The 25897-nt window shown below is 40.2% G+C and overlaps 1 protein-coding gene across 2 annotated transcripts; it reads right to left on the reverse strand.

The window, feature by feature from the left end:
- Positions 1-269: 269 nt before the first annotated feature.
- Positions 270-22574, reverse strand: zmp:0000000896 (caspase recruitment domain-containing protein 10). Of its 2 annotated transcripts, none has more exons than XM_017306203.1 (24): positions 22197-22574; positions 17030-17269; positions 16184-16321; positions 15408-15594; positions 15159-15297; positions 13537-13707; positions 13289-13408; positions 11274-11399; positions 8071-8247; positions 7885-7974; positions 6976-7012; positions 6834-6871; positions 6675-6763; positions 6540-6586; positions 5847-5967; positions 5450-5633; positions 5227-5350; positions 4080-4320; positions 3885-3954; positions 3100-3202; positions 2861-3019; positions 1290-1402; positions 1068-1183; positions 270-972 (listed from the first exon to the last, which is right to left on the reverse strand). In XM_017306203.1, exons 1-24 carry the CDS (start codon positions 22201-22203, stop codon positions 765-767), a joined length of 3045 nt encoding a protein of 1014 aa, XP_017161692.1. In that variant the 5' UTR covers positions 22204-22574; the 3' UTR covers positions 270-764. The 2 variants fall into 2 exon arrangements, with proteins under 2 accessions (XP_017161692.1, XP_017161691.1); XM_017306202.1 differs by having other exon boundaries at positions 13504-13707.
- Between the last annotated feature and the right edge of the window lie 3323 nt (positions 22575-25897).

The raw sequence follows: 25897 nt of genomic DNA on the forward strand, positions 1-25897 counted from the left end.
ACTATTACAAAACTTCGCATTTGTTTGCTTAACAAACTGAGTCACTGAGAGCATTATTTATAATCACAGCGCCCTCTGGTGGATTGTGTTTAAGTTACTATGCTTAGAAGATTAATACTATTAACTAATATGACTTAATAAGGATTTAAATAGATTGAAATAGAGGGATTAATTAGCCCACAAAAGTCATTTTACTTTTATATTGAAATTCAGTGCTATTTTAAGCTAACAGTAAACAGAAATATTACAAAGCAAAATAAAAATCATGATTTCTTTTCAAATGTATATTTATTTTTGTGAAAAAAAAGTCACCAGAATAATAAAAATAAAAAAAGCTTACAATAAACACTGGGTTTCGCACAATTCACTTAAAGACGCCCGTACGTTTTAACATAGCAGAATTCACAGTAGTTTGAGAAACACGTGCCTGCTTGTTTTTCTGTACAGATCATATATTACATTTACAGCTTCAGAAAGCGACACGTCTTTTAATTGTAGTGAGGAGCCTGAGCGGAAAAGCAAAATTGATTCATGTTGTATTTGCTACAGGTTCACTTGTATTCACAATTTATAACATGGTATGTAAAATAGTTAACATTACTACCAGCACAAGGGCCTCATATTCTGACTTCCTCGCACAAATACATTGATTGGATCACAGTCACTGTAAAGATCCTGCTTTGATTTAGCGCCTGCTCCCATAACAACAGGATGATCAAGTTTTTGCGTCTCATTAAATACAGTGTGCGCGTGTCCATCTTCTTCTACTGCAGCCTGTCAAGTTCCACCCATGCTACCGCCCCCTGCTGCCTGTGGACGGCGTTGCGCAGGGCCTCCAGCAGCTCCTCGGTGCAGCTCCAGGTGCTCGGCTCCACGGTGTAGTAAAGCAGCGGCAGCGTTTCCAGCTGCAGCTCCTCGGCCTGGCACACTTCCTCCATTATGCTGTCCTCGCCGCACCTCGGGAAAAACTTCCTGTTCGCGTCACGAGAAGCCAATTTCAATTAGAATCGTCACTCACAAAAGGGTAACATCCCGGCTTCGTTCTGCCGACACCGGTAAAACCCTACCTTAGCTTCTTGTGCTTTTTGTTTTTGGGGCGAATGTGGATGACAATGGGGTAAATCCCCTGCCTCAGCAGAGCCTCGACGCTGGGCAGCCCCAGCTCTAGCAGACAATGCCTGTCCTGGTAGAGATAAAGGGAGAGAATGGGAGAATGTATGACAGCGTGCATTCAGCAGCGCTTTGTGCGCGGCGGCGTGACAAAAGAACGGCAAGTTGTTTTTTTTTACCTGACTGATCACATCCTGTATTGATTCCAGCCGTATTCCCAGAGCCTGCTCTGGACCGCAGGAATCCAGCAGAAATATCCTTTTGTCCTTTTGTTCCGACGCTTGAATGGGCTCTGAAAATGGGAAACAGAATGAGGTGCATCATCGAAACGTACCGCCTGGTTGTTGTATAGAGCATCAGGTCGATGGAAAGAGAAAAAAACTTCTATTCGTTTGAGTTGGATGTGATATAACAACACAAAGCAGTGCACATTTGTGAAGTGGAGGGAAAATTGTACACGGTTTTCAAATGAAACTGTGGCATACATTTGTTTTCAGCCTCCTTTACTCTGATTCCCCTAAATAAAATCCAGAACAACCAACTCTACTGTTCATCAGAGAGCATTGTTGATCCATGCTTTGTATGGGAGGCTTGGTGCAACACATAAAACCAACAATAACCACACCAACCTTTGTTTGTAACACAAGAGAAAAGAATATAAAGTGAGAGTTAGGGACCATACTAATTAACTGTTTAGTCAGTCAAATATCTTGAAACTAAGAGCCTTAATTAATTTGAAAATGCTTACTAAAGAAATTAAGGCAACATTTGGAAACTGATATACACTCTCCACCAAATTCGACTGAGTTTGAGTAATTTGGAGTTATTTTGGTAAGTGGTCTCTAGATGTGCAGTAGTGGTAGAGATAGACCCTCTGAAAGACCTGAAGTGACGGTTCTACAGAGTTGACTCAGCAGGGTGAGTTCAAATGCTCACAGAATGTTTTTTTTAGTGAGACAAATGAGGAAAAACCTTAATCATTTCAATTCCACTTTACAATTATTGTCTAACTGATGCATCTTGACGTGTTGATCAAGGCTTATGAGTTTGGCTGCGACTAACAATTGTTTTAGCAATCGATTATTCAGGCAATTAATCTATTAATCGCACAGCAAAACGACACATTCTTTAGATTTTTCATCTGATAACTTAAGCTTGTTGTATACAATATTAAAAACACATATAAATGCAAATAAAGTAATTATTTCCTTTTTAAAAGAAAAAACATAAAAAATACACTTGATCATTTGTAGCAAAAGACGAGTCTGCAGCTAAAAATATTTACAACATCAACATGGTAAAAGTTCAGCCTTTTCTGCTTGACTTGGGATCAATAAAGTGTATCTGTTAATTATCTTTTGGATAAAATATTTAATAGTTTGGAAGTCAAAGGTACTTAATAGGACATTTCTTTTCTTATAGAATTTGAACCAAATGCCAATCAGGGGGTTTAGGATCAAACCTATTTACAGACAAAGGTTGTGTTTTTAAAAAAACCTAAATACATAAAGTTATTTTTGGTGAAAATACCAAAAATGTACATATTTGGTATTTTTGGCTAAATTACTCCTTTGAGTATTTTATTCTTTAAGCAAATGTAATTTTTCTGTCTCTTTTTGCTCCACTTAACGATTAATCGATTACTAAAATAGCTGACGATTATTTCAGTAATCAATTCTTAACATAATTAATCTTTTCAGCCTTTCTTATGACCACTTTAAGCTGCAGTACGTTTCTACATGACCCTCACCAGGTGGGCAGGTGTTAAAGTTCAAACTGGACTCCGCTGGCTGCAGCAGCCTCTCGATCAGCCTGCGGGACAGAAGGGAGGGCGAGAAGATGACCGGCCGCTTCGTCTGGACCTTCACCGGCTTCACCAGACTGTACGGGATCAAGTGATCCTCATGACCTGCAGAGGGGGATACCGACATGAATGATACACTGCGGACGGACGGATAGAAGGAGAATACTCTGGGAACAGCAGCTTACGTTTGCTGAGAGTGTAAAAAATTTGCTTCGAGGAACCAGAACCCCGACAGGTGGGATCCACTGCCTTGACCAGTCGGACTCGGTCAGATGTTTTCTTTACAAACTGCAGAAATGAAGTACAATGAACCAGAGGGGAATGTTATGGATTTAGAGGTTCAGCAATAATTTGGTTACCACCGTTATCAAACTCAGGATGTTTTCACACCTGACAGTCCGGTAGACTCGGTTCGATTGGGGACCAAAAATGCAACATTTGTTACATTTTCAGCTGCTGCGGTTCGCTTTCACACTGCATTGTGTCAAACGAACTAAACTCTTTGAAAAACCTGTTCCCCCCATCACCTGTGGGGGTGCTGCATCAAGAACTATTAAAGGAAATGACACAAATACCTCAGAAGAAGACATGACCATAATTTCCTACTTAATAAAAATGGAGCAGCGTCAGATTTTAGTGGTTGTGGGATTTCTCCCACATTTGGAAGGTTTCCGCATTTGTTTTAGTTGGATTTACCCAGAATGCCCTGCTTTGTGCTTTCGAAGTTGTCTTCGGTCCACTTGACATTCACACACTGAAGCGCACAAGAAATCAACTTCAACTGAACCAAGACAAAGGTTTCAAGGCAGACTAGAGTTTGTTTTGGTCTGCATCAGAGCTTGACGGCGTATTCACATCTCCCCAAACGAACCAGAGTTTTCAGACAAATAAACTAGAATTCAATCAAAGTGGACTAAACAGGACTGGTGTGAATGCACCCTAAGTTTCATTACAATAGGAACAGACCTACCATCTTCTTCTTGAAGTCCTTCTGCTCCACCGACATTTTTCGTAACCTTATGAGCAACAACTGTTGTGCCCTGGAAGAGAAAAGGTGTCTTACAATTGAAAGTTATTGAAAACTATAAAGTATGACAGAAATCGGTGGACGTCTCTCCAAATGATTTCTAATAAAACTGCTAAAACCCATTTGAATCTGGCCCACCTGTTGTAGTTGGGCATGGTTCCCGTCTGCAGCGGTACGGCCGTTTCCCGGTTCACCAGCGAGCAGCGCCACTGGTACCTCCCGTTGTGCCTCGTGTCTGTGACGTGTATGATGTCATCGCAGGACACGGCCAGAGATGGCGGATCGCCATGAGGCTCCATGTTGAGGTTGACCCGTGTATAGAAGGAGTCGGCGCCCGCAAAGGACGGCGAGGAAAGCTCTGAGCGGAGCTTGGAGTAGGCTGAGAACGGGAGGCAGGAAAAGGATTGCCATACAGGAGAAAAATGAAAGAATATGACTGATAAGGCCTGAGAGAAGTTATTCCCCATCACCTTCTTGAAACTTAACAAAATTGGACGGTTGTGCTACATTTGAGGAGCAAAAATTTTCATTTCAGTTGCTGTCATTTTGTAGATGTCAAGAAATGTTTCTAGAGGTCATCACAGATCTACCACCGCCAAGTCTTGACATATTGACAAAATCAAACAAGATGGTTTCAATCCACAGTGCAGCTGAAAATTTAGTTTGTGATGTTATAATTTTAAAAATTAAAAAAAAAAGTTTCCGTAACTTTTTTTTTATGGAAGGGCAGATCAACCTGCCCTTCCCCCCTCCCACAGTTTTAGCGTGACACTCAGGAAGGAGCACGGCAAATATCATTGGAGGTTGTCCCATCAGACAGTCAGTTCACAAAACCACACCAAAAAAAAAAAAAAACTTGTAGGGGTACACACTGGGTCAGTGTGACCCAGCTGGACTGCGGGGTCTCTTAAAACTCCGGGAAAGTTAACAAAACCAAATGAAATTGATATACAGTAAATTAAGTTTTGTAGTGCAGTTCACTGACACCAAATTGGCTTGATTTTGTAAATGTGGACTGGCTGGTTGACCTTCAATGACCTCTGGTAATATTTATTACAATTTTTAAAATGATAGCGATACAAACAAAAAATGTAGCTGCGCAAATGAGGAGAAACTTGGCATAAACGGTCTGACACTAGTTTTGTTTAATTTGAAGAAGGTCGGGTGCAGCTGTATCATTCAGGTACAGATCGGATCAGAACTTCTCTGAAGTCTGGAACATTTTCCCAGAACCTTCAGGTCTTTTTCACTTTTCCTTTTGAATCAGGTAAACCTGCAGACTCACCCTCCGGGTTGCCCTGGTGCTTGAGCGATGAGGGCTCGGTCCAACACTGCAGGGAAAAGTGGGCCACCTCAGCGGTGCACTGAGCCAGCTGCACACTTGCCCCGCTAAACAGAACCCGGTCCAGCTGAACGCCATAAGCACAAACGGCCGCATGGCGTTACGATCTCCTTTTCGTTTACAGTTTAACGACATAAAATCTGAAGTTACGGCGGCAGAGACGGACCTCCAGCAGCTCACAGCCCTCCTTCAGCCCGCACTGCTCGGCAGGAGAGCCGGCCTTCACGTGGCTGACGAAGATCCCGGTCCGATTTCCTCCAACTATGGTGATGTCGTCGGCCAGGCTGGCTCTTCCGAGCTTTGGCGAGGTGGAGGGGCTTGAAGGTGGAGAGCAGGGTGAAGGTGGCTTCCTGAGAAAAACAAAATGAAACTAAGTACAAAACCAGGATTCTTATCCAACATGCAAAACACTGCTGGTGCTGAGTACAGGCAACTTCTGCCATTATATCTGTAAAATGCTCCCAAAACAACAATATTATGATTTATCTGAATAATTTCTGGGAGAATTTAACGTCCAGTAAAATTTTGTTGTTGTGATTATATTTTATGCCCTGCTTTGTTACCTGGGAACATTGGGGCTGGAGGGGCCAGAAGGAACTGGGGGCAGGTTGACCAAATCTGGGGGGAAGAGATGGGAGTGCAAAGAGGTCCAGGAATCCCACAGAGAAGGTTCAGTCTGTTCCCCTAAAATAACAAAACAAACAAAACAAGACAGGGTTCTATAACATGCTTCATGTGAAAACTGTCACAGTTTGATGCCAAATGTGTGGAAACATACCTGGAATTAGAGCTGCAACAACTAACAATTATTTTAGTAATTAATTATTCTGACGATTAATCAATTCATCAGATTTTTTTTTTTTTAAATTGAACCACTTAAGCCTTTTTAAATACAATATTAGAAATACATTAATGATGCAAATAAACAAAGAGCTTAAATCCTTGTTTAAATGACCAAATTTTATTGCCTAAAATACAACATTTCATTCCTTTAGTAAATTTGAACCAGGCGAAGCTGAAACTTTGTCACTTGAAGAGTTTTGGGTAAAACATTTTTACAGACAAATGTGTTTTTCTTTTATCTTAAGCACAAACTCTATATGTATATTTTGTTAAGTTTTTTGTTTGGCTTAATTATTTCTCTTAATTAGTTTTGTTTTTTGAGTCTTGTACAGCAGCTGGCAATTAATCGATTGCTAAATCAGTTGAAGGTTAGTTCAGTAATCATTTAATCTGATTAATCATTCCAGCCCTACCTGGAATATTATCGTTCTCGTCGCTGCCCCAAGACTCCACATCAAACCTTTGAGAAAAAGAGCAACAAAGACGACAGTGAGCTGAGACAAAGTTAAAACAGAGTAAAAAAACCGTCAGAGTGGCGATGAACTCACTCCGTGTTAAAGCGCCTGTTGATGGAGTTCACACACGGAGGGAAGGGGAACGTGGACAGGCGGTTTATCTCCTTCTCGTTATCCTTAGACTGAGGAAACCAACGTAAATGTTAAAACATGGATTCTATTTATTCACATCAAGAAAATGTTGAAACTCACTGAAGACAGCAGGTTCTCCTCTGAGTTGTAGATTGAACMTTTAAGTGATTAGAGAGAATGATTAAATTAATATCTGAAAATCAGCTTCTTTATGTAAACAAAGGATTACTAATGAATTTTCCCCCCAGATCAAACCGCTTACCCTCCGAGTTCTCGTTGTTTTGGCCTCTAGGGGGCGTCTGTGACACACAAAACAAGAGACGCTGCATCACTTTGGGGCCAGTGAGACAGTGGGACATGTACAAACAGGCTCAGGGTTACATAACGCCGCATTACACCCAAAAACAACACGACTTCGCTTTGCTCTTCAGAGGCTACATTCCTTGCATAAACATAATAACAGCAGGGAAAAAAAAAGAAACATGTCTGTGCAGGGGGGCAGAGAGGTTCATGGAAATCTGGTCTCGCATACTAGGAAAGCAATACACTCTGCGTAAACAGTGACCAGAAAACACACACAGCATGTATTAATGATAGCAGCACCAGATGCCTCCACATGCATTATAATAAACAGTTCAGAGAAAGTTTATAGAATAGAAACTGGCAAAGGGATAATTGGTAAAATTTAGCATTTTTGTTTGGACATAAATTTCTGCGTTACTTTAAAAAATTTACTTTAAAGAATAGTTTAGTTATTTCATTTTACGTTTTATTCACACTTACAGTTCACATACTATATTGATTTAAGCATCTAAATGAATATTTAGTTTAGAAATGAAGAAGGCAGAAGTATAAACTTATTTGACGCTGCCCCCTTTCTTTTATGTGTCATACTTTATATATTATTTTATTTAAAGTAAAAAAACCCCATAACAAAACAATTTCTTTCACAAAAGAGAAATAAAATACTCAGCAGTTTTTATGAGAACTGACTGCTTTTGATCGAGTTCCCTCCAAAAGTCTCCATGCAGCTTAAACTTATTCACACTTTCTCACGTCTCGTAATACTATGACTCTACCCTCACATCATTTCCGTTTTATTCGTAACGATGCTTGTTCTAGTTGCACAGTTTGCCTGAATCCCAGCCGTAACAGTGAGTCCAGCACTGACCTTCCTCAGAACGGGCTGCAGACTTGGATCCAGGTCCAGGGAGCAGCAGGGGCCGAAGCACTGGTCCTCGCTGCACAGGGACAAGTGGGACTGGGGGAGCAGAAACACGGAGGAAGCGATGCGTAAACAAAGCTCTGTGGTCGAGTCGACCGCATGGAGCTGCGTGTGCGTCCAGCTCTGACTCACGCAGTTCAGACAGGGACTCTGCTGCATCTGCTCGCGGCAGCGCTCTCGCTCCCTCTCCAGCTCTCTCTGCTGCTGCTCCAGGTTGGCCTGCAGCTCTGCGATGCGTTTGCGCAGCCGGTTCTTATCCAGCAGGCAGTCGGTGTACTCCAGCTGCAGGCTGTCTCGGCTGCGCAGAGCCTGATCAAAGGACAGAAAAATATATATATATGAATGCAAAACCTCAACGGTTCCCAAGACGGCCAGAGGTTTTGTCGGTCCTTATTTTATTCCCTTCAAATATTAACTGTCCATAAACATTTTTTATGGCTATTTCAGAACACAAATATTATCACAGGATAAAGGGTTAGTCTGATTTTTTTAACAACCAGGCAGGAAATATCTAATTTTAAATCTTACTTTCTGAATTTGCTCAATAGCGGCCATGTTACTGTTATAAAGACCATTTCATACAGGATTAAAGCTGAGCTGCAATGTCAACAGACAGACTTTGAAGGGTTTTACAAAGCATGCAGTGATACTTACTCAACTTCTTAACGTTTTTAGCCCACATGTCCAATTTAGACTAAACGATGATGTTTAGTATTTAGACAAACTCTTAAACAATATTTGTACATTAACAGACTTCCAAAGCTTTTACCTTTCACCTCTGATGTTTAGACTGAAGGCCTGGGTCAGACTTTAGGAAGAGTTTACACACAGGCAGTATTTTTTTGGAGGGGGTGCTACAGTTTTATACATTTTATTTTTCATAAAAAAAATTTTTAAACGAATGCGTGTTTTGAATATAGTGTACTTTATATAAGAATTATAGTCCCACATAAGGTGAGTTGTAGTAATATTTTAGGATTTGGGATTGTTTACGATCAGTGACGTGCGGTGAGGTTCATTGCTGGTGAGGCACTGACTTATGACTTAGACACCATCCATGTTATTGGACGTACAGAAATTTCGCGCATGCATACAACGCTGGGGGGCAAAAAGACTAATCTTTTACATGTCATCCATAGCCGTGTTAACTCAGTGAAACGTATAAATGTAGGTATTAATTTTGTGCTATGATCCACAGCAAAGTGATCTGTATTCTCCAAGCTAAGCAGACTCGTTGCCATAGCAACCGACAACAATGCCATTTCATGTTTTAGGATTTAACACCAAAGAACATTCAAGAATTTTGCACACAGAACAGAACATTTAGTTTGTTGTTGTAGTATGTTTTAGGCTTAATGTTTTATTAATAATTGCTGTGGTAGATTAGCTACCGCTTCTACTTTACTGAATTATTTAGACAAACCGTAGCCCACAAAAGGCACATTTCATTAAAAAATAAAAATAAAAACATCTCAAACTGTCTTGAAGTAAAATTTTCAGCTCCGGTGTTGGTCTTCCTTTAGTTATTATCTCCTGCTTCGATTGAAAATCCACTTTAGAAAATTGTTTAAGTGTAGAAATGTAGTCTTTCATGTTGACGTTGGAATAGAGGAGAAAACAAATATATCGCTGTACTTTACTTATTTACTGTGTGGCTAGCTCCATGGCTAGCTCACTGCGTCTTACTCTGCAGTTGAGGAGTCACGATATCTGGGAACATGAGCGCCCCCAGCGGTGAGGCAAGAGAACTGCCTGCCTCACCTGGAGTCTGTTCTCTGCCGTTTCTGATCGCTCCTCCGCACACAAAACACGATACACACACAGTTGGTGACAAAAAACACTGTACATTATATACATAAGCGAAATTATGGAAAATCAGTCCATATATTAAATGTTTTTTATCCATTTTATTGCCGGCGTACAGTCAGGATGAACATGCTGTCATATAATGGCAGCCAGTGCAGTTAGTGAGAGGTTGCGTAATCCCAGGTGAGGCTCAGCTCACTGCTGCCTGACTGGCTTTGCTTCTGAGTATTTGAATGGAAAATGGGAAAATTCAGCGATTTTGAAGAAAAAACTAATCAGAATTGGTTAAGCTAAGTAAAAAATAGATACTTTATAATATGAACCACAGGGTGAAAATAGCAATATAAATTATTTTATTATTATATATTATTTTTCCATGATGACAGGTGAGGCTCTGCCTCACCTGCCTCCCCTGACCGCATGTCACTGTTTACAATTGTGAGCAATACTCAAGTGTTTGAAAATTATGAAGTTATAGTCTTTTCTTATGGAAACAACATAAGAAAACATGTCGTTTCCAACCTACCATCATCAGTTGATTTCATAAGTTCATATGTATAGCACTACTATTAATGTACAGTAATTTGAATTAGGAACAAAATAATTTTTCCTTAGTGAAATGGGCACCAAAATGGTTTCCAGCCCAGGGCCCCACATCCCTCTGAATCCGGCCCTGCAGAAGACCATGATGTCTTTTCTACGGCTTTCAAAATGTAAGGTTTTTGTGATGTAAAAAACATGTTCAGCTGCTGGTGGTTGCTCAAAAAAACTAAGTTAAGATGTGTTGCATAACTTTCCCATTGTTATGAAATGACCCAGGAGTTTGCGACACAGTTAAGCAACACGAAGGTCAGGTTTAAAACCTCATGCAAAAAATGTTTAGGTTAGAACAACAGAGCCATAAAAAATGATAGGGACATGTATGAGTGGACTTTAAACGGTTGTAAAAAAAAAAACGTATGACATATAGATTCACAACGGGGCTGCTAAGAAAGGGAATACGTTGATTTGAAAGACTGAGCGAAACCTTTTTAGCTGAAAAGCCAAAAGAAAAATTGCATTTTGAAAGTAGTTTTGGTCAAGTTTCTAGAGCAAATACCTTCATACACATGAAATAAGTGAAAAGTAACTTACAGTAGTTTTTCAGCAAGATATATGAGTTAGTTTAAGTTAATTCCTTAATATTGATGAAAAAGTATTTTTTCTATTAGCAGATTACTTCACTTGTAAAAAAACATTTTCTGAAAATGAAATTAGTACTTTTTCCCCCATAAATATTAAGGAATTATTAACTTAAAACAAACTCATATCTTGCTGAAAAGCTACTCATAAGTTAGTTTTGTCTTATTTCAACCGTACCAAGATATTTGCTCTAGACTAAAAATACTTGGTAAGATTTTGTGTTTTTGTAGTGCGAACCAATCAGCTCTGTGGCTCCCTCCCCCTTAGTGAGGCATGGCGGTGACAGTATCATGCTCTGGAGCTGCTTCCAAACCATTTGAACAGGCCGTCCACTCCCAGAGACTCACCTGGTCTCTCTCCTTCTCCAGTTCCATGGTTTGGTTGAAGTAGGACAGACTTCTCTTCTGCTCCGTCTCCCAGTCCAGCTGGAGAGTCCTCACCTTCAGCTGCAGCTGCTCGCTCTGCGCCTCCAGCTGCAAACACAGTTCACCGTTACCGCCTTTACTTAAGAGACAGACTAGTTGTGTTTGAACTAGAGCATCAAATAGTCCTGGAAGTAATCGATAACGGAGCAAATATTTGTAGATAGAGTGTGTATTCACTGCGCTTCAGCTTTAACACATTCTCTATTAAATTCTCATGGCATGATGTCTTTTTTGTTCCTCTCATGAAAACAGTGGGAGCCTTTGTTAAGGTTTAAAACAGCAGCTTAGTCACCAAGTGGCTAAACATCTGTGGATCAGTAGGTGACATAGAGGTCACAGAGTTAAATGGGCAGCATTGTGTGTTTTCCAGGCACATAGCGCCATTTGCTACCTTCAGTCGCTATAAAAATTCTAAATATATCAAAGTTCAACTTTGCAATATAACGTCTTGAATTTGGGCCTCTGTCTCTTTAAAAACTCCGGCTTTTTCTGAAACTTCACCTTCAGGAAGTCATCCTTACAACATTCCTCCAATAACCAGCATTTCATTGAGAAGTAGCTCCTATAATGAGCTCAGCTGATGTGCAGTTCCACCAATTGTTTGCTAATTGCTGCTGGCTAGTCTGAAGGAGCTGAGTGGGGGAGGGCTGCTCTCTGAGGCGATGTCCACCTTCAGTGGCTAGATGATAAGCTCAGTCTGTAGCTTAATTAGGAAGCGCAGTAAAACCTCCACCACTATTAAAACCAGGCATGGGTTCATTCACATGTCCACACCGCTACTGAGTTTGTTTGGTTTTATGTTCAGCGCAGATGGAAGTACAACTTTGTTTATCTTTTAAGGAAATTTTACAGCTCTGCCCATGTCAGTGCATCTATTCTGAAAAAAAAAAGAAAAAAAAAGATAGCTCGATGCATTCAAACACACATCATGACCGTATAAAATTAATTTGTGCCCACGCAAACGAACTAAATTCAGTCCGATCCAGGAAATTTGCACATGTAAGCACAGCTGCTGTTTCAGCTTTCCAAAATGTTTTGGAGAATTGAATCCTTCTCACCATTCCCGGTCAAACAGGAGCACAAGCCTGACAGAAGACCTCTGGACTGAATTAGGGTGCGTTCACACTGCAGCCTGAAGTGACCCAATTCCGATTTTTTTGACGTAATGCGACCTGTATCCGATCTTTTCATGGCAGTGTGAACAGCACAGGTCGGATTCTGTTTCAAATGTGACCCATATCCGATACGTATCCGATTCAAATGCGACCTAACGTCCAGGCCTCATTCGTCCGAACTGAACGTCACTGATTCTCAACAAATGTCGCTATTCTGGGTCCTGATACGCGGAAGCAGGAAGAAAAACAACAACCATGACCGACTATAATGAGGATTAAGTTGTTAATATGCTGCTCCGGCCGGACAACAACTTCAAATATGTAAGCTAAACTCCACCGTTAGCCTCCATGTTTACTTCTGCAAACACAGAGCACTTCTTTTTTTATGGCGGTTGGCAGAACACTGAGAACGCTGAAGCTATTGCGCCCTCTACTGTGCATGCGGGACACTTTCAGGTCGTTTGACCGTTCACACTGCAGAACGCATACAGGTCGCATTTACTGGCAGTGTGAACGGTCGCGGCAAAAAAATCGGAATTGCCAAAAAATCGGAACTGGGTCACATCAGGCTGCAGTGTGAACGCACCCTTAGAGCACAGACTGTAAATCCGGCCTTCTCGTCCAGCATCAGTGTCTGATCTGGAAGAAGGGCTATAAATTCCCATGAAATTCCCTCGACTAAACTTTGTTGGTTTCATTATCATCGTTTTGAGGAAAACAATTTATGTAACCAGTTTTGGAACAACTTTGCAACAACCCAAAACAGGAAAAGAAGCAATTGCAGTGTTTTTCTTTTCTTTTTTTTTTGTTTGTTTTCTGGACCTTGGCCCGGTTCTCCTCGGTGGCCTGCAGCTCTCCCTGGAGTCTGGTGATGATCTCACACAGCTCCTGTCTCTGCTCTGCAGCCTCCCTGCGGTCCTGCTGCAAGATATCCATCAGGGCCTGCGATAGGCAGAAAAACTATTTATAGAAAGCAAAACAAACCCGACAAGCATCAAGAGTTTTAGTTTTTTCTTTTTAAATAAACACAGACTCACAATGACTCCGGTGGAGCGATCGGAGTTCCTTGCCTTTCTCTCTGCTTTCTGAGCATCAGTGAGGTGCGGCGGCTCCTCCTGTCGTTCTGGTGTGGAGCCATTGATCCCGTTGGAGAGGGCGCCGTTTGTTGTGTTGATCTCTGGGCCGCCCGCATTTTCTGTCCTTTTATCTGCCTCGGTCAGTCTGGACTTCAGCTCCTGCACCTGCAAGCAGAAAGAGTACAGCTACACTGCAAAAACACTAAATCCTACCAAGGATTGTTCTGGTCTAGTTTCTAGTCCAAATATCTTAAAACACTTGAAATAAGATAAAACTAAGTTACAAGTAACTTTTCATCAAACTAGAGGAGTCTGTTTTAGATAAATAATTCCTTAATATTGATCAAAAAGCAATAGTTATAAGACAAGACATTTTTTCTATAGAGATAAAATGTTTTGTTCCACTAGTGTATTATTTTATGCATAACTAATTTGGTTTCATTAATTAAGTTTGTATTTATTGCTGAAAAGTTACTTGTAAGTTAGTTTTGTATTATTTCAAGTGCTCTAGAAACTAGACCAGAAACACTCGGTAAGATTTTGCGTTTTTGCAGCATAAATGAAGTTATAACAAGTTTACTAACTCTCTTTTCAGTGCAAAGCCGTTGCTTCTCCTGTGGTATATTTCTATAGTAACAACCAAAATATACCGGCACGATACGTGCAGACAATTAGTGGTAGCGTGGTTTCAGATCAGAACACAAATCAGAGAAGTGGGAACAAGAAATCGAGCGTAATGATTCTGTCGACAAGATCAGATCGGCTGAGTTGCGTGTTGTTGAATTTTCCCTAAAGTAAGAATGTTAATAACAACAATAACGCCTGTGTTCACGTGCGGCCGAGCGAATCATCACTCAGATGTGTGTGACAAACTGTGAAAGCGCACAGACAAAATTAAAAAAAAACCCCAGAGGAGCAGATAACATCTGCAGACGCCCCTCGGTGCTCGGCTCAGATCTTTTGTTGTGCCAGCTGCTCTGAGTGGGCGCCGGTCGCCTCCAGCGTTCCAGGTAAATATTCACGTTTTCCGTTCTGTGAGCACATTAAACATCAGGTTGAACCTGTTCACGTTTTAGAAGCTCACATGGATTTTAGTGGGATTTTACACGACATAACCGTGATGTTATTTTTGCACTCTGATACCCCTAAATAAAATCAAGTCCGTCAGCATAAACAAAGCCGGGTTGCTTAGAAACTGCCAGCTTACATAGAAATACAGGCAACCTAGCAATTAGTTCCCTCTATATATTTACAAATAAATAAAAAATTAAATGAGTTTCTTTGATAAAAATGATTAAGCAGTATTTAACTGTATTATTATTATTTAATTAGACGTTTAACGTTACATTTACTTATTTCATGATGTATTTATTTAATTTTGGCCCTAAATATAACTCAGGGGTCACATTGCCATGATTCTGACAATCATTTCTCGATCCTCTCCACTTTGGGAACCAATGTACCAGACAACTAACACACACTACACAGCATTCAATTTCAATAAAGTTTGCAGTTTTAACATACACATGTCAACAAGTTCAACCCGTCACTTGCGAGTCCAGGAGGTGAAAGTGATGAACTGAGTGTGGTTTTCTCCCCGGTGTCGGTGGACCCACCTGCCTCAGCAGCTCCCTCTCTCTGCTGGAGGCCTTGCCCTGCTCCTCCAGGGCCCTGGAGTACTTCACCGCCTGCTCCAGGTGTCGGTCCTTCAGCTTACCCAGCTCCCGACTGGCCAACTCCCAGTCCTGACGCAGCCTAGACACAAGCGACTGTTAGTGGGTCCAGTTTTGAGAGAGAGAAAGAGAGAGACGCTCTTTTCAAAAACAAAAACAAAACACTTTGTATCTGTTGGGCAGCAGACAGACCTTTCCAGCAGCAGCTTGTCGTGCCGCAGCTCCTGCGCCTTGTGCTCGGCCCGGCTGCGCTCCTCCTCCGCCATGCGACAGCGCTGCGACAGGCGGCGCTCACACATGCGGCTGTTTCGGAGCTGCTCCCTCAGTTTGCGAACCTCCAGCAGCAGGAACTGAGTCAGACCCTCTGGACCTTCCTCATCTGTCGACATGTTGCTAAATCAGTACAGCTGAACTACAAATGTCCGACACACGTGCATTTATTTACATTTTTTCTTTGGAAAAGTGAATCAAACACTGAACATTTATAATAACTGCAGTGTATTTTCTGTTGTATAGCTCATTATTATTATTATTAGAATATAATTGTTATTGTTAATCTTGTTTTTAACACTTTATGAACTTTCTTTGTCTGAATCTTTATACCTGATGCTGCTGTTGCACCTGAATTTCCCCTTTGTGGGACAATAAAAATCTATTCTAAAACAACCTATTTTAAAACTGAACATTAACTTAAAACAAGGTATTTTTCTGCTGTTCACAACAAAATATGCTCCTCTCTTCTTTTTGGTCTTTTTCTGACATAATGCTGAAAATATTCTTGTCGACGGTTCCAGCTCAAGTTGTTAATCTTTATCTATTAATAGCTTCAGGTTTGAGTTCAAAGAGCTCGTAGTTCACCTTCAGCCGGGGTGATAACAGCTCCTCTTTATCTACCAGAGCATCCGTTACTCATCCAAAGTAACTAAGTAGTTTTACGGTTTGCAGATGTAAAGTTAACAGCTTCTTGCCGAGTATGAGGGAGCATCGGTGAGTCGGTTTTTTTCCCGTCAGCTGGGTGTACTGCTCCGGGTGGTAAAACTCCAGCGACTCCATGAAGGCCTGGAGGCCCCTTTGGCCCTGAGCGCGCAGGATGTCCAGCAAACGACCTGAGAGAGAGAGAAAGGTCAGAACTAAATCCCTCTGCAGAGACAAAAATCAAAACTGACTGAACAAAGTTTTCAGTTCTGTCAGTTTTTACTGCGGTGTAATTAGGATCTTTGATGTGTGTCAGCTTTCCTGTAGTTACACAGGTATTCAGGATGAACATGATGAATGACTGATATGAACTGACTCACTTACACAGAAAAAATCAGCACTTAGGTAATATTTAAAATATATTTTATCTGTATATTTATATGTAGCTCTGTGAGGCAGAAGCTTGGATGCTAGAGGTCCGAGGAGGCGGAGCTAGAGCCAACCAGGCGTTTGGACAGCTGAATGGTTGCCATGGGAGATTAAAGGATTTCTCAAACACATCTGGAGGCAACACTCCAGGTATGTTTTTGATGAAGGAACAACATTAAATAATGTAAGGCTCAAAAAAGTTTATTTTGCATAACTTAAGGAATTACTGACCTAAAACAAGCTCTTATATCTTGCTGAAAAGTTAATTGTAAGTTAGTTATGTCTTATTTCAACTGTACTAATATTTTTGCACAAGGAACCACACAAATTTATTTGGTGAGATTTTGTGTTTTTGCAGTGTAATCCTGTGTTTTCTCTTGAGCAGCTCCATAAAAGAATCCCATGACGCCTCCGACTGGCGCCGCTCCCCGATCGGTCAGACATCATCCTCCTCCCACCTCCGCCCTCACCGGCCTTGCTGATGCGCAGTGGATACTGCGTGGAGTTGAGCACCTCGTCCTCGTCCTCCTCGTCGATGACCTTGCACTGCCGCAGGTACGGCGTGAGCTTGGCCGGGTTGAGGATGCGCGTCAGCTTGTGCCGCACTCCCTCCACGCGCTCCCACAGCTCCTCGCAGCGCTCCTCTGGCCACTGGGGGGCGGACCGGGCCTCCTCCGGGACGCCGTCGCCCTCCAGCCAGTCCGTGTCGCCTGGACGGGACCAGAAAACAGACGGTTTAAGGAGCGAGTTATCACGGTGCTGATTAGCATCGGCTCTCTGAAGCGCATTCCTGCCTTTTTGCGACACGTCTCTCTTTCTGTGCTCGCCGGGAGTTTCAGACGCAGCCCGTGTCCACCGCCAGACTAAATACATTCCCCAAAAAGGAAGTTTGTTGTTGTTATCTCTGTGTCGGCTTCCATGAAATTGGGTCACTGCTGCAGGTTCATGTATTTCTAACACAGATCAACCATTTAAACTTACAGCACTTACTTAAGATGTTCGGAAATGGAGAGATGGTGGATAAAAATCTCTTTTTTTTATCTTGTCTCTTGAAAGGATTGTAAAAGTGTGTTTAATTCCTGACCGATAAGGTGTGTATCTCTGTAAATCTCTTCCAAACAAATCACAGTGAAATTTAAGCTGCATTAGGAAGAAGCTGAATTATTCAGACTTTATGGGGGAAGCAGTTCTGGGAAGACGTTTCCATAAACTTCTTTTGTGCTTTTAAAGGATTCCTTTCCCACGCCAAGATGAAACAAAGTGATTTACTCCATCTTGCCAAATTGACACACAAAGGCTCAAATATACTCAAACAGCCCCATTAATATTTGGTTTAATGGAAACTATGTGACTTTTGTCGCCATCCAACAAGCTTCTGGCAAATTTCTGACTGGATATTTGACTAAAACTGGAAGAGTCGTTTTGAACTGGTTGGCTTCCCGGCACAGAAAATGCTTTTAGGCATCGTCCATAAATTTCCAGCAGGGATAAAATCAAGGAAATGAGCTGCATAAACCATACTAAAGTCCTTTGAATGTGAGTGTAATGTGAACTCTTACTATGAGATGAAAGGAAATTAGTTGGCATATTCAGAAACCACAGAGAAAACCACAGTAATGCTAGTTTAGCTTCAACAACCTGCAGCTTCCAATACTGAGGCGCTTGAATACAGAGAACATGTTGCTGATTAGAAACTGGGCACAGCTGAGAGGGGAGACCAGCCAGGCAGGCTGAGGGAAAGAGAAATGTTACTAGAAACGAGCTAGAGGGGAAATAAACAGCAATCTAATATATATAACAGGAAAAGCAGGATTAACTAAAGCATAAGGAATAAGTAAACCAGAATAAACTAAGCAGAGAACAACATCATGAACTAATGAGATCTATGCTCAGCTTAAATAAAAATACAAACACAGAAAAATCTCAAAATCACCTCAGGGAAAAAAACCTTAATAAATCCAAGTGATGCATCTAATGACTGAAGTTAAGAGGTATTTTATCACCACAACCTTTAGAAACAACAAATCATATGAATCATTAAAAGCCTTGAATTATTGAGTCATTTGTGCCGGTAATGAGTGCCTGTCAACCTGTGACTGGAACCATCGGTCTGGTTGTTTTATAGTGACAAAAGGTCCAGTGGGTTGTGCTCATAAGTGGTAGGGAGTACCGCATGTAGGTCATTATCTCGGAGCACAAGAATGCGAACAATCGGGTGACTCATCTCACACACCTAGAAACACTCCAGCCAACCCGCGGCAGGAGCTTTTTCTCTGTCCGTCCCCTTCCACCGAGCAACACGAGAACGTTTCAGTGAACGCTTCAAGATTGAGTCCGACGTAGTAAATGTGTCGTTGTTTTCGGCTTCCTCCATGTTTTCTAACAAAATCCAAACAAACCACAATCCCATCGACTCAGAGGCCAACTCACACCCCACACCTTTTTTTTTTTTGATGGCTTGCTATGACAACTCAGATCAACATTGTGGGGGCAAATAAGTTGTGATTGAGGCTATTTACCCATCACATATTTGTTGTTGCCAAGTGTGTTACTGAGACACTCTGTGACTAAGTGCCAGCAGCTGGAAGGTTCATCAAAACCAGCGAGCAGGTCGGGGCGCGTTTCAGGATGCTCAGGAATCTGTTATTACCCAGAAACCAGACCTAGTTCTCATCTGAACAACTCTGCACTATGAAAACAAGACAGCGTGCAATATGTAACAATATCTGTAAATTAATAACAGTTTTGCAACTCAGAACAGGTAAGAGCTGGTTAATGTTCAGCAAAGAAAGGAGAACTAGAACAAAAATACTCTCATTTATAAAAAAGCATAGAAAAAAAGTACTTTATATTTATAACGTCCATTCATATTTTTGTTTTTGTAACATTTATGAAATTTTAACCACTGTTTGTGAATGTGAAGTAAAATCATTTTTTCATTGCTTTCCACTTTTTTTTTCTTTTTGAAACATTTACATGTTACATGTCACATTAACTTATAATTTTCTAAAACTGATTTTTCAGTAAAAACCAGTTAAATGTTTGACCGAATGCTGATGACCTCTGAAAGGCTCTGACGTTGTTTTTGCAGAGTTGTTTTAAGGTTATCAGGACTGGAACCCGCTCCCAGTTAATCCTATTACCAACCAGTCGCCATAGCAACACCGGCATCCCGTTTAAGTTGTTTACCCATTTGTGTGTTGGGCCTTTCATAGTCAACTAGTGAGTCAGTTTTTGGAGAAAGTCTTTATGGTCACATGGATCCAATCAGTAACTTCAAATTAGATCAACCAGTAACTCTAAAAATGAAGTATTTTAGGTTCTAATGAGCATAAATAAATTATTTTTGGTTAGACTTAATTCTTGCTTAGATTTATCCAAAAAGAGATATGGGACAAAATGCAACTTGAGCGGAAAAAAATGACAAAAATTGAAGCATTAATGATTAACTAAACATAACTATCAGCATCTTTCTACACATTTTTCACAGTTATGTTTTCCATTTAACCAGCTCCTAGTGACCTCCTGTTGCTAAGATATTATTTATGGAGTCACATAACTACATTTCTGTAGATTAGGGAACCTTTTTGCACCCAAACAAGTGAGGAATGACTGGACCAACACTGCACAGGTCTGGAGTAGTAAGATGACGGCCTACAACTAGTAAATTTGTCATTTTGCTTAAATCTTATCAGGTGTATTATTTAAAATTTGAACTTTCAATAAGTTTTATTTTGAGATCTACTGTACATACCATGTGCAGGAATTTAAGAACTCTTGGTAATGAGGTTAGATAGGTTCACAAAAAGTCATTATTTCAGTATATAATGTCTGAAACAAAGATTTTTCAGTAAAAAAAACCTGTTACAAGTTCTCATAAAATGTGTTAAAAGCTAAAGATGCACTCCGTGAGAGTATTTAATATGTGTTTATGTATAAAATAGAAAGATCTGAACACTGGTTCATGTCAAGCTTTTGAACAAATCAAACAAACGTGACTCTTAGTGTTGATAGTATTGAGAAACCGAGTTTTAAATCGTCACCCAAAGCCCTTATTAAGTGGGAAATATAAACATCCTCAAGGCTCAATACAAATTACAACATAACGAAAAAGGCTCAGTGTGGCAACTCAAAAGGCAACGTTGAATTTCTTAATGAACATAATCTTCACCCTAACAGTGGGGCTTTTTGTAAGCAGGAAGTGTTTTTGGTTTATAATGATGCTGCTAGCTTAGCAGCCACAGAGTGTGATGTGAGTGAGACGTGGTGTTTTTGTTTCCAGCGGTCATTAAGAGAAACCTGAGATTGTGACGCTATATCTAATATGATGTTAAATCATTTAGAGCTGGAACGACCTTAATGTCATAATAAATCAAACAAACCGTCTCACAGTTAATTGGTGTCAGAGCTGCTGCCTGTAGCGACTTGAGTCACAGACTTAAAGTCTAAGTCAAGTCTAAAGAATTACTTTTGTAACTAAAAGCCAAATCTGAACCCTAAGTCACCATCTCTGGCATGCTGGCGGTTTAACCCACTTATATCTTGAACCGATTTTGTGATTTACAGCTAAAACCCACAATTATTTACACCCCTGGTATATTAAGGTTTAAATTAGTCTTTGAATCTGACCACCATGTTTTTTTTTTTCTGATTGAAAGTAATGCTTACATTTTGGAGTCCAGAATCCTGGCCTGACTCTCATAGAGTCTGGACATAAAGATTAGGGTGATGGTATGTAGGTCTTCCAATCCCCAGCAGTGAAAAATCATCACAAATACCCAGAGTTGGGCAGTAACTATCAACATTTACCTGAGTAACTTTTTTGAAAAGAATGTGCTTTTAGGAGTGGTTGTACTTTACTTGAGTAATATTATGATGAAGTAATGCTATTCTTACTTAAGTAAAATTTTCAGAGTCACTGAGTGTACAACAAACAAGTTTTACCAAAGGAAAAAAAAAAAGCACCAGACACAGATCTACAGCTTATGTTGAAGTGAGACCTCTTGTTTGTTATTCTGTTATCTTCTATCTGCTGAGTCCTTTATTTTRAAAAAAAAAAAAAAGAACTTAAATTCTGCCTGAATTTTGTAATTATGCTCATTTGTATTGAATTTGTGTAGGTTTTATTTGTGTAATTTATTTCATTTTAGTCTTTTACATGACAGAACTTACACATACAGTATATTATATGTTTCATCACCTGATGACATCACCAGTTACTCAGCCTTTTAACAGAAATACATTTTTACTCTTACTTGACTCATTTGATTACTTTGTACTTTCACTGTACTGTAAGTATTTCTTACACGAGTACAATTTCTGGGTGCTCTACCCAACTGGAATGTGATTCTAAAAAGGGTTTTCAAAGGCATAAATAATTATCAATATGCCTTTTTTTCTTTTTTTTTAAAATTTGAGATAAATAATAAGAAAAAAATCGACACTCATTTTTCTGGGCTACTAGATGTCTTTACAGGTCAGTGTAGATCCCCCGATAACCGCCTTATCGGTTATTGTTCCAGCTTAAAACGCAAAAGGATTTACCAAAACAAAGCCGGTGTCTTAATACGCATTTCCTTGTTACGCACTGAGCGCAGATTGAGTGAGAAACTACTCCAAAAAACAAACGATTCTTACCGCTCATCTCTTCTTCCTGCGGGAATCACACCGGGTTGAAGACAGAGTAATCAGCTCCACATCCCTCTTTCAGCTCCAAATACGAGTTTCGAGTAAAAACCGAGGAGTGACAGCAGTGGGTGGGTGGGCGCCCCCTGAGACCGGGGAGCTGCGGAGCGCACACAGGCGGGTTTTCCTTTACGCGCACACTCACACGGCTCTGCCCGCCGCGCTGCTGCTCCGTGTCTCTCCCTGCAAAAGTCAACAACCCACAGGTGGGGGGGGGAGTGGATCAATGCGCCATCACTTAACAGCTGCCGCAATCCCCGCGGTCAGAACCTTTGCACGGATTGGGCTCAATGGATTGGAAGTGGTCTTGTACTCTGCGCCCCCCAGCACCAGATGGCGCTTTGGACTCACGCATGGCCCCTACAGAAAGCGCCAGCTCTGTGTTATTAAATTAAAACGATTGTCCAATGTGACGATACACTTCCTGGAGAGCAGATCCGCTCTCAGCCCCTTTAGGCTTCAGGGTTCAACTGAGTTTCGTCATGAAACCAAGCCTCTTACAAAAGAAGAAAAAAATGACTCACTATATGGCTGATTCAGCTGCTGGAGTTTTCCCCATGAACATGCAGTATAACATATAACAACAGAAACTTTGACTAAAGCAGCTAATTTGCAAAGTAACCTGAAAGTTGAATATACTTTAATTTAAACCATTCTGTTGTGTCTCTGGATCTTGTCTCTCGCGTTTGTTGCCATTCGTCTCTTCAAGGACTGAAACATTTCCCATGTAACTCAGAAGTTTTCCTCTCTTGGCTGAAGAAAAGCATCTCCACAGCATGATGCTGCCACTGCGATGCGTTCAATGGCACGTGCAGAAGTGGTAGTTTTTGTCATTTTGTGTTATTTTGCATGACGGTCAAAACATTTTCATTTTTGTCTGAACTTGAACTGGAAAATGTGATTTCAGTGTAATTCAGTTTTTCTCATATGAACTACAAAAATGACAGCAGCTATGGCGAGTCCATTTTTTTATGCCAGTGATCAAACATCACGTTGAGAAAAGCACAAGGAACTTTGCTGAACTGCGTAATTTCTCATTTGACGAACACGATTCACAAGTAGGAATTTGGTTAGACGTTTCCATCACACCTATAGTAATTTTTCAAGGTTGCCAGCCTGTGCCCTTGGCAATGTGCATCATCCTTTAATGAGATAACTGGTATAATTTTAAAACAAGAATGCGACCATGAAGACTGAGACCAGTACTGGCTCAAAACCAGACTGGTTAAAAATTCAAACGTTTGTTCCGTTGTTGAAGGGACAGACGAGCTGCAGGTAATCTGGGGAACCGATAGAAACCAACAGGCTCAACCAAAACAGATTCACACTGAGCGGCTGAGAAAACGGCACCAAACGTGACAAGTTGTGTTGTGAAACTGCAGACTCTAAATATGTGGTAACAAGGCTTTGTGTGGGCTGCAGCTGTTAGCACTGTTAGCATGTTGTCCATGGTTGTTCATGTGTCTGTGTTGTCCACCTGTGATGAACTGGCAACCTGCCCAGGCAATGAAGGGCAATTTGAGTTGTTTTAAACAGCTCAACAGAGTTAAAACAGACAGTGTAGCTGTTAGCTTCCACTGGTAATAGGACTAATTTAAATAACGAGCCTGCAGTGATATGACGTATTTCTGCTACAAGCAGGTAAAGTTACTAATGATAACTTAACAGAACATCGGCTCAAAAAATACAAACCAACAAGAAATCAGTCATTTGAAACTATGGAAAGTATTCAGAAACGGTGTTAGCCGCAAAAGATAACAAAGGCCTTCAGTGTGCTAAACATGGCTAATAAATAAAAAAAATAGCTAAGAAGCTTATTTTAGGGGAAACGCACTGCCTACTAACGCTTGTACTAATGTTAATGCACTGCCTTCTAATTTTAACTTTTTCTATACTATGACACATTCAACACAAAAGTAAAAACCAGATGTTTACTTCAAAAAGCATAAGATTTCTTTTGAAATACTATTTATCTTATACTAAACATTAAACAATTGGTGAATTTTGCAAAAACGAGAACCTTTTTTGTCATTGGTGATAAATATATTAGAAAACAGACATTCAATACAGAAATAAAAATCTGATTTCTACTTCGTGGCAGTTGGTCACCAGAAAAACAAAAAAAACGCTCATCTCTTAACACCAAATTAATAACATGTAGTATTATCGTTTATAAAACATAAGCTCTTTTTAAATACTGCTTATCTGCTTAGACACCACAAATTTACAGTTGGTGAATTTTGCAAAAGTAAAAATCTGATTTTTACTTTGTGGCACTTGGTAACCAGAAAACGCGCTAATCTCTTAGCAACAGATTAACAACAAATATTATGTTCACAAAAACAAGATTTCCTCTGCTATTTTGAAATATGGTCTTATACTAAAGATTCTGCAGTTTGTGAATTTTGCAGAAATGAGAAAATGTTTTTCTCATTTCTCAGATAAACATTGTCATTGGTGATAAATATACTATAAAACAGACATTCAACCCAAAAGTCAAAATCTGATTTGTACTTCGTGGCAGTTCGTTACCAGAAAATAACACGCATCTTTTAACACCAAATTAATAAGTCATATTATTGTTTAGAAAACATAAACTCTTTTTAAATACTGCGTATCTGCCTAGATACAACAAATTTAAGAGATGGTAAATTTTGCAAAAATAAAAATCAGATGTTTACTTCGTGGCACTTGGTTACCAGAAAACGCGCTCATCGCTAAGCAACAGATTAACAACGAATGTTATTAATGTTCAAAAAACATGAGATTTCCTCTGCTGTTTTGAAATTCTACATATCTTATAAAATCTAAAAGTTGGTGAAATTTGCAGAAAAGAGAAAAGGTTTTTTTTTGTTGTCATTGATGGAAAATATATTATAAAACAGACATTCAACGCTAAAGTAAAAATCAGATCTTTACTTTGATCTCTTAGCAACAACTTAACAACAAATATTGTTATTGTTCAAAAAACATAAGATGTGATGCTCTTATTTTGACAGCCCAAAGTCATTGTCTGTTTAGGAGCATCAACGTTCATGAGTCATGCGGAACTTACTTTATTTTCTCTTCTGCCATCTTATCTGGGTTCAGTTTTTCGTCGATGTGGCATCTCTAAATTCAGCTCAGCCCTCTTCTGTACTAGATGTTTTGACATCTCTGTAGTTCTCTACATCTCTGCTCTCCTCAGTGTTCTGTTGCTACGGTAATTAATCATTTCTGAATCTTCACCTGTTGAAACAGTGGATCAAATTGCATATTTTACTGCCACTTGAAACTGAGGGACTGAACAAGTGATTCCAGATTTTTCTGTAACAGCTTGTCGTTCATATTGCCTCCTGACAGGGTGTGAAACGACATGTCTTTCAGCTACATACAGAACCAGACAGGAAGTAGATGACCGCCCACAGAAGAATTCACCGTTTCCTTGGAATGTTAATAGGAAGCTTTAGGCTGGCCGCCGTCTCTGGGTCACCTAAGATGGAGCATGCAGGCATTTAAAAAGCAACCTTTAAAAAGAAAAAAAGCAATAGACCGGATGTGAAAAGAGAAATAAGTTCAGAAGTCTTTGGAATAAGCTTTTAGAGGATAAAACCTTATTCTGTAACCTTTTAGAGAATATGGTTTTAGAGAAGGGACAGAGAAGCTGGTTAGAT

This window comes from Poecilia reticulata, linkage group LG8 (assembly GCF_000633615.1).
Source record: "Poecilia reticulata strain Guanapo linkage group LG8, Guppy_female_1.0+MT, whole genome shotgun sequence".
In the NCBI taxonomy this organism is placed as follows: Eukaryota; Metazoa; Chordata; class Actinopteri; order Cyprinodontiformes; family Poeciliidae; genus Poecilia; species Poecilia reticulata.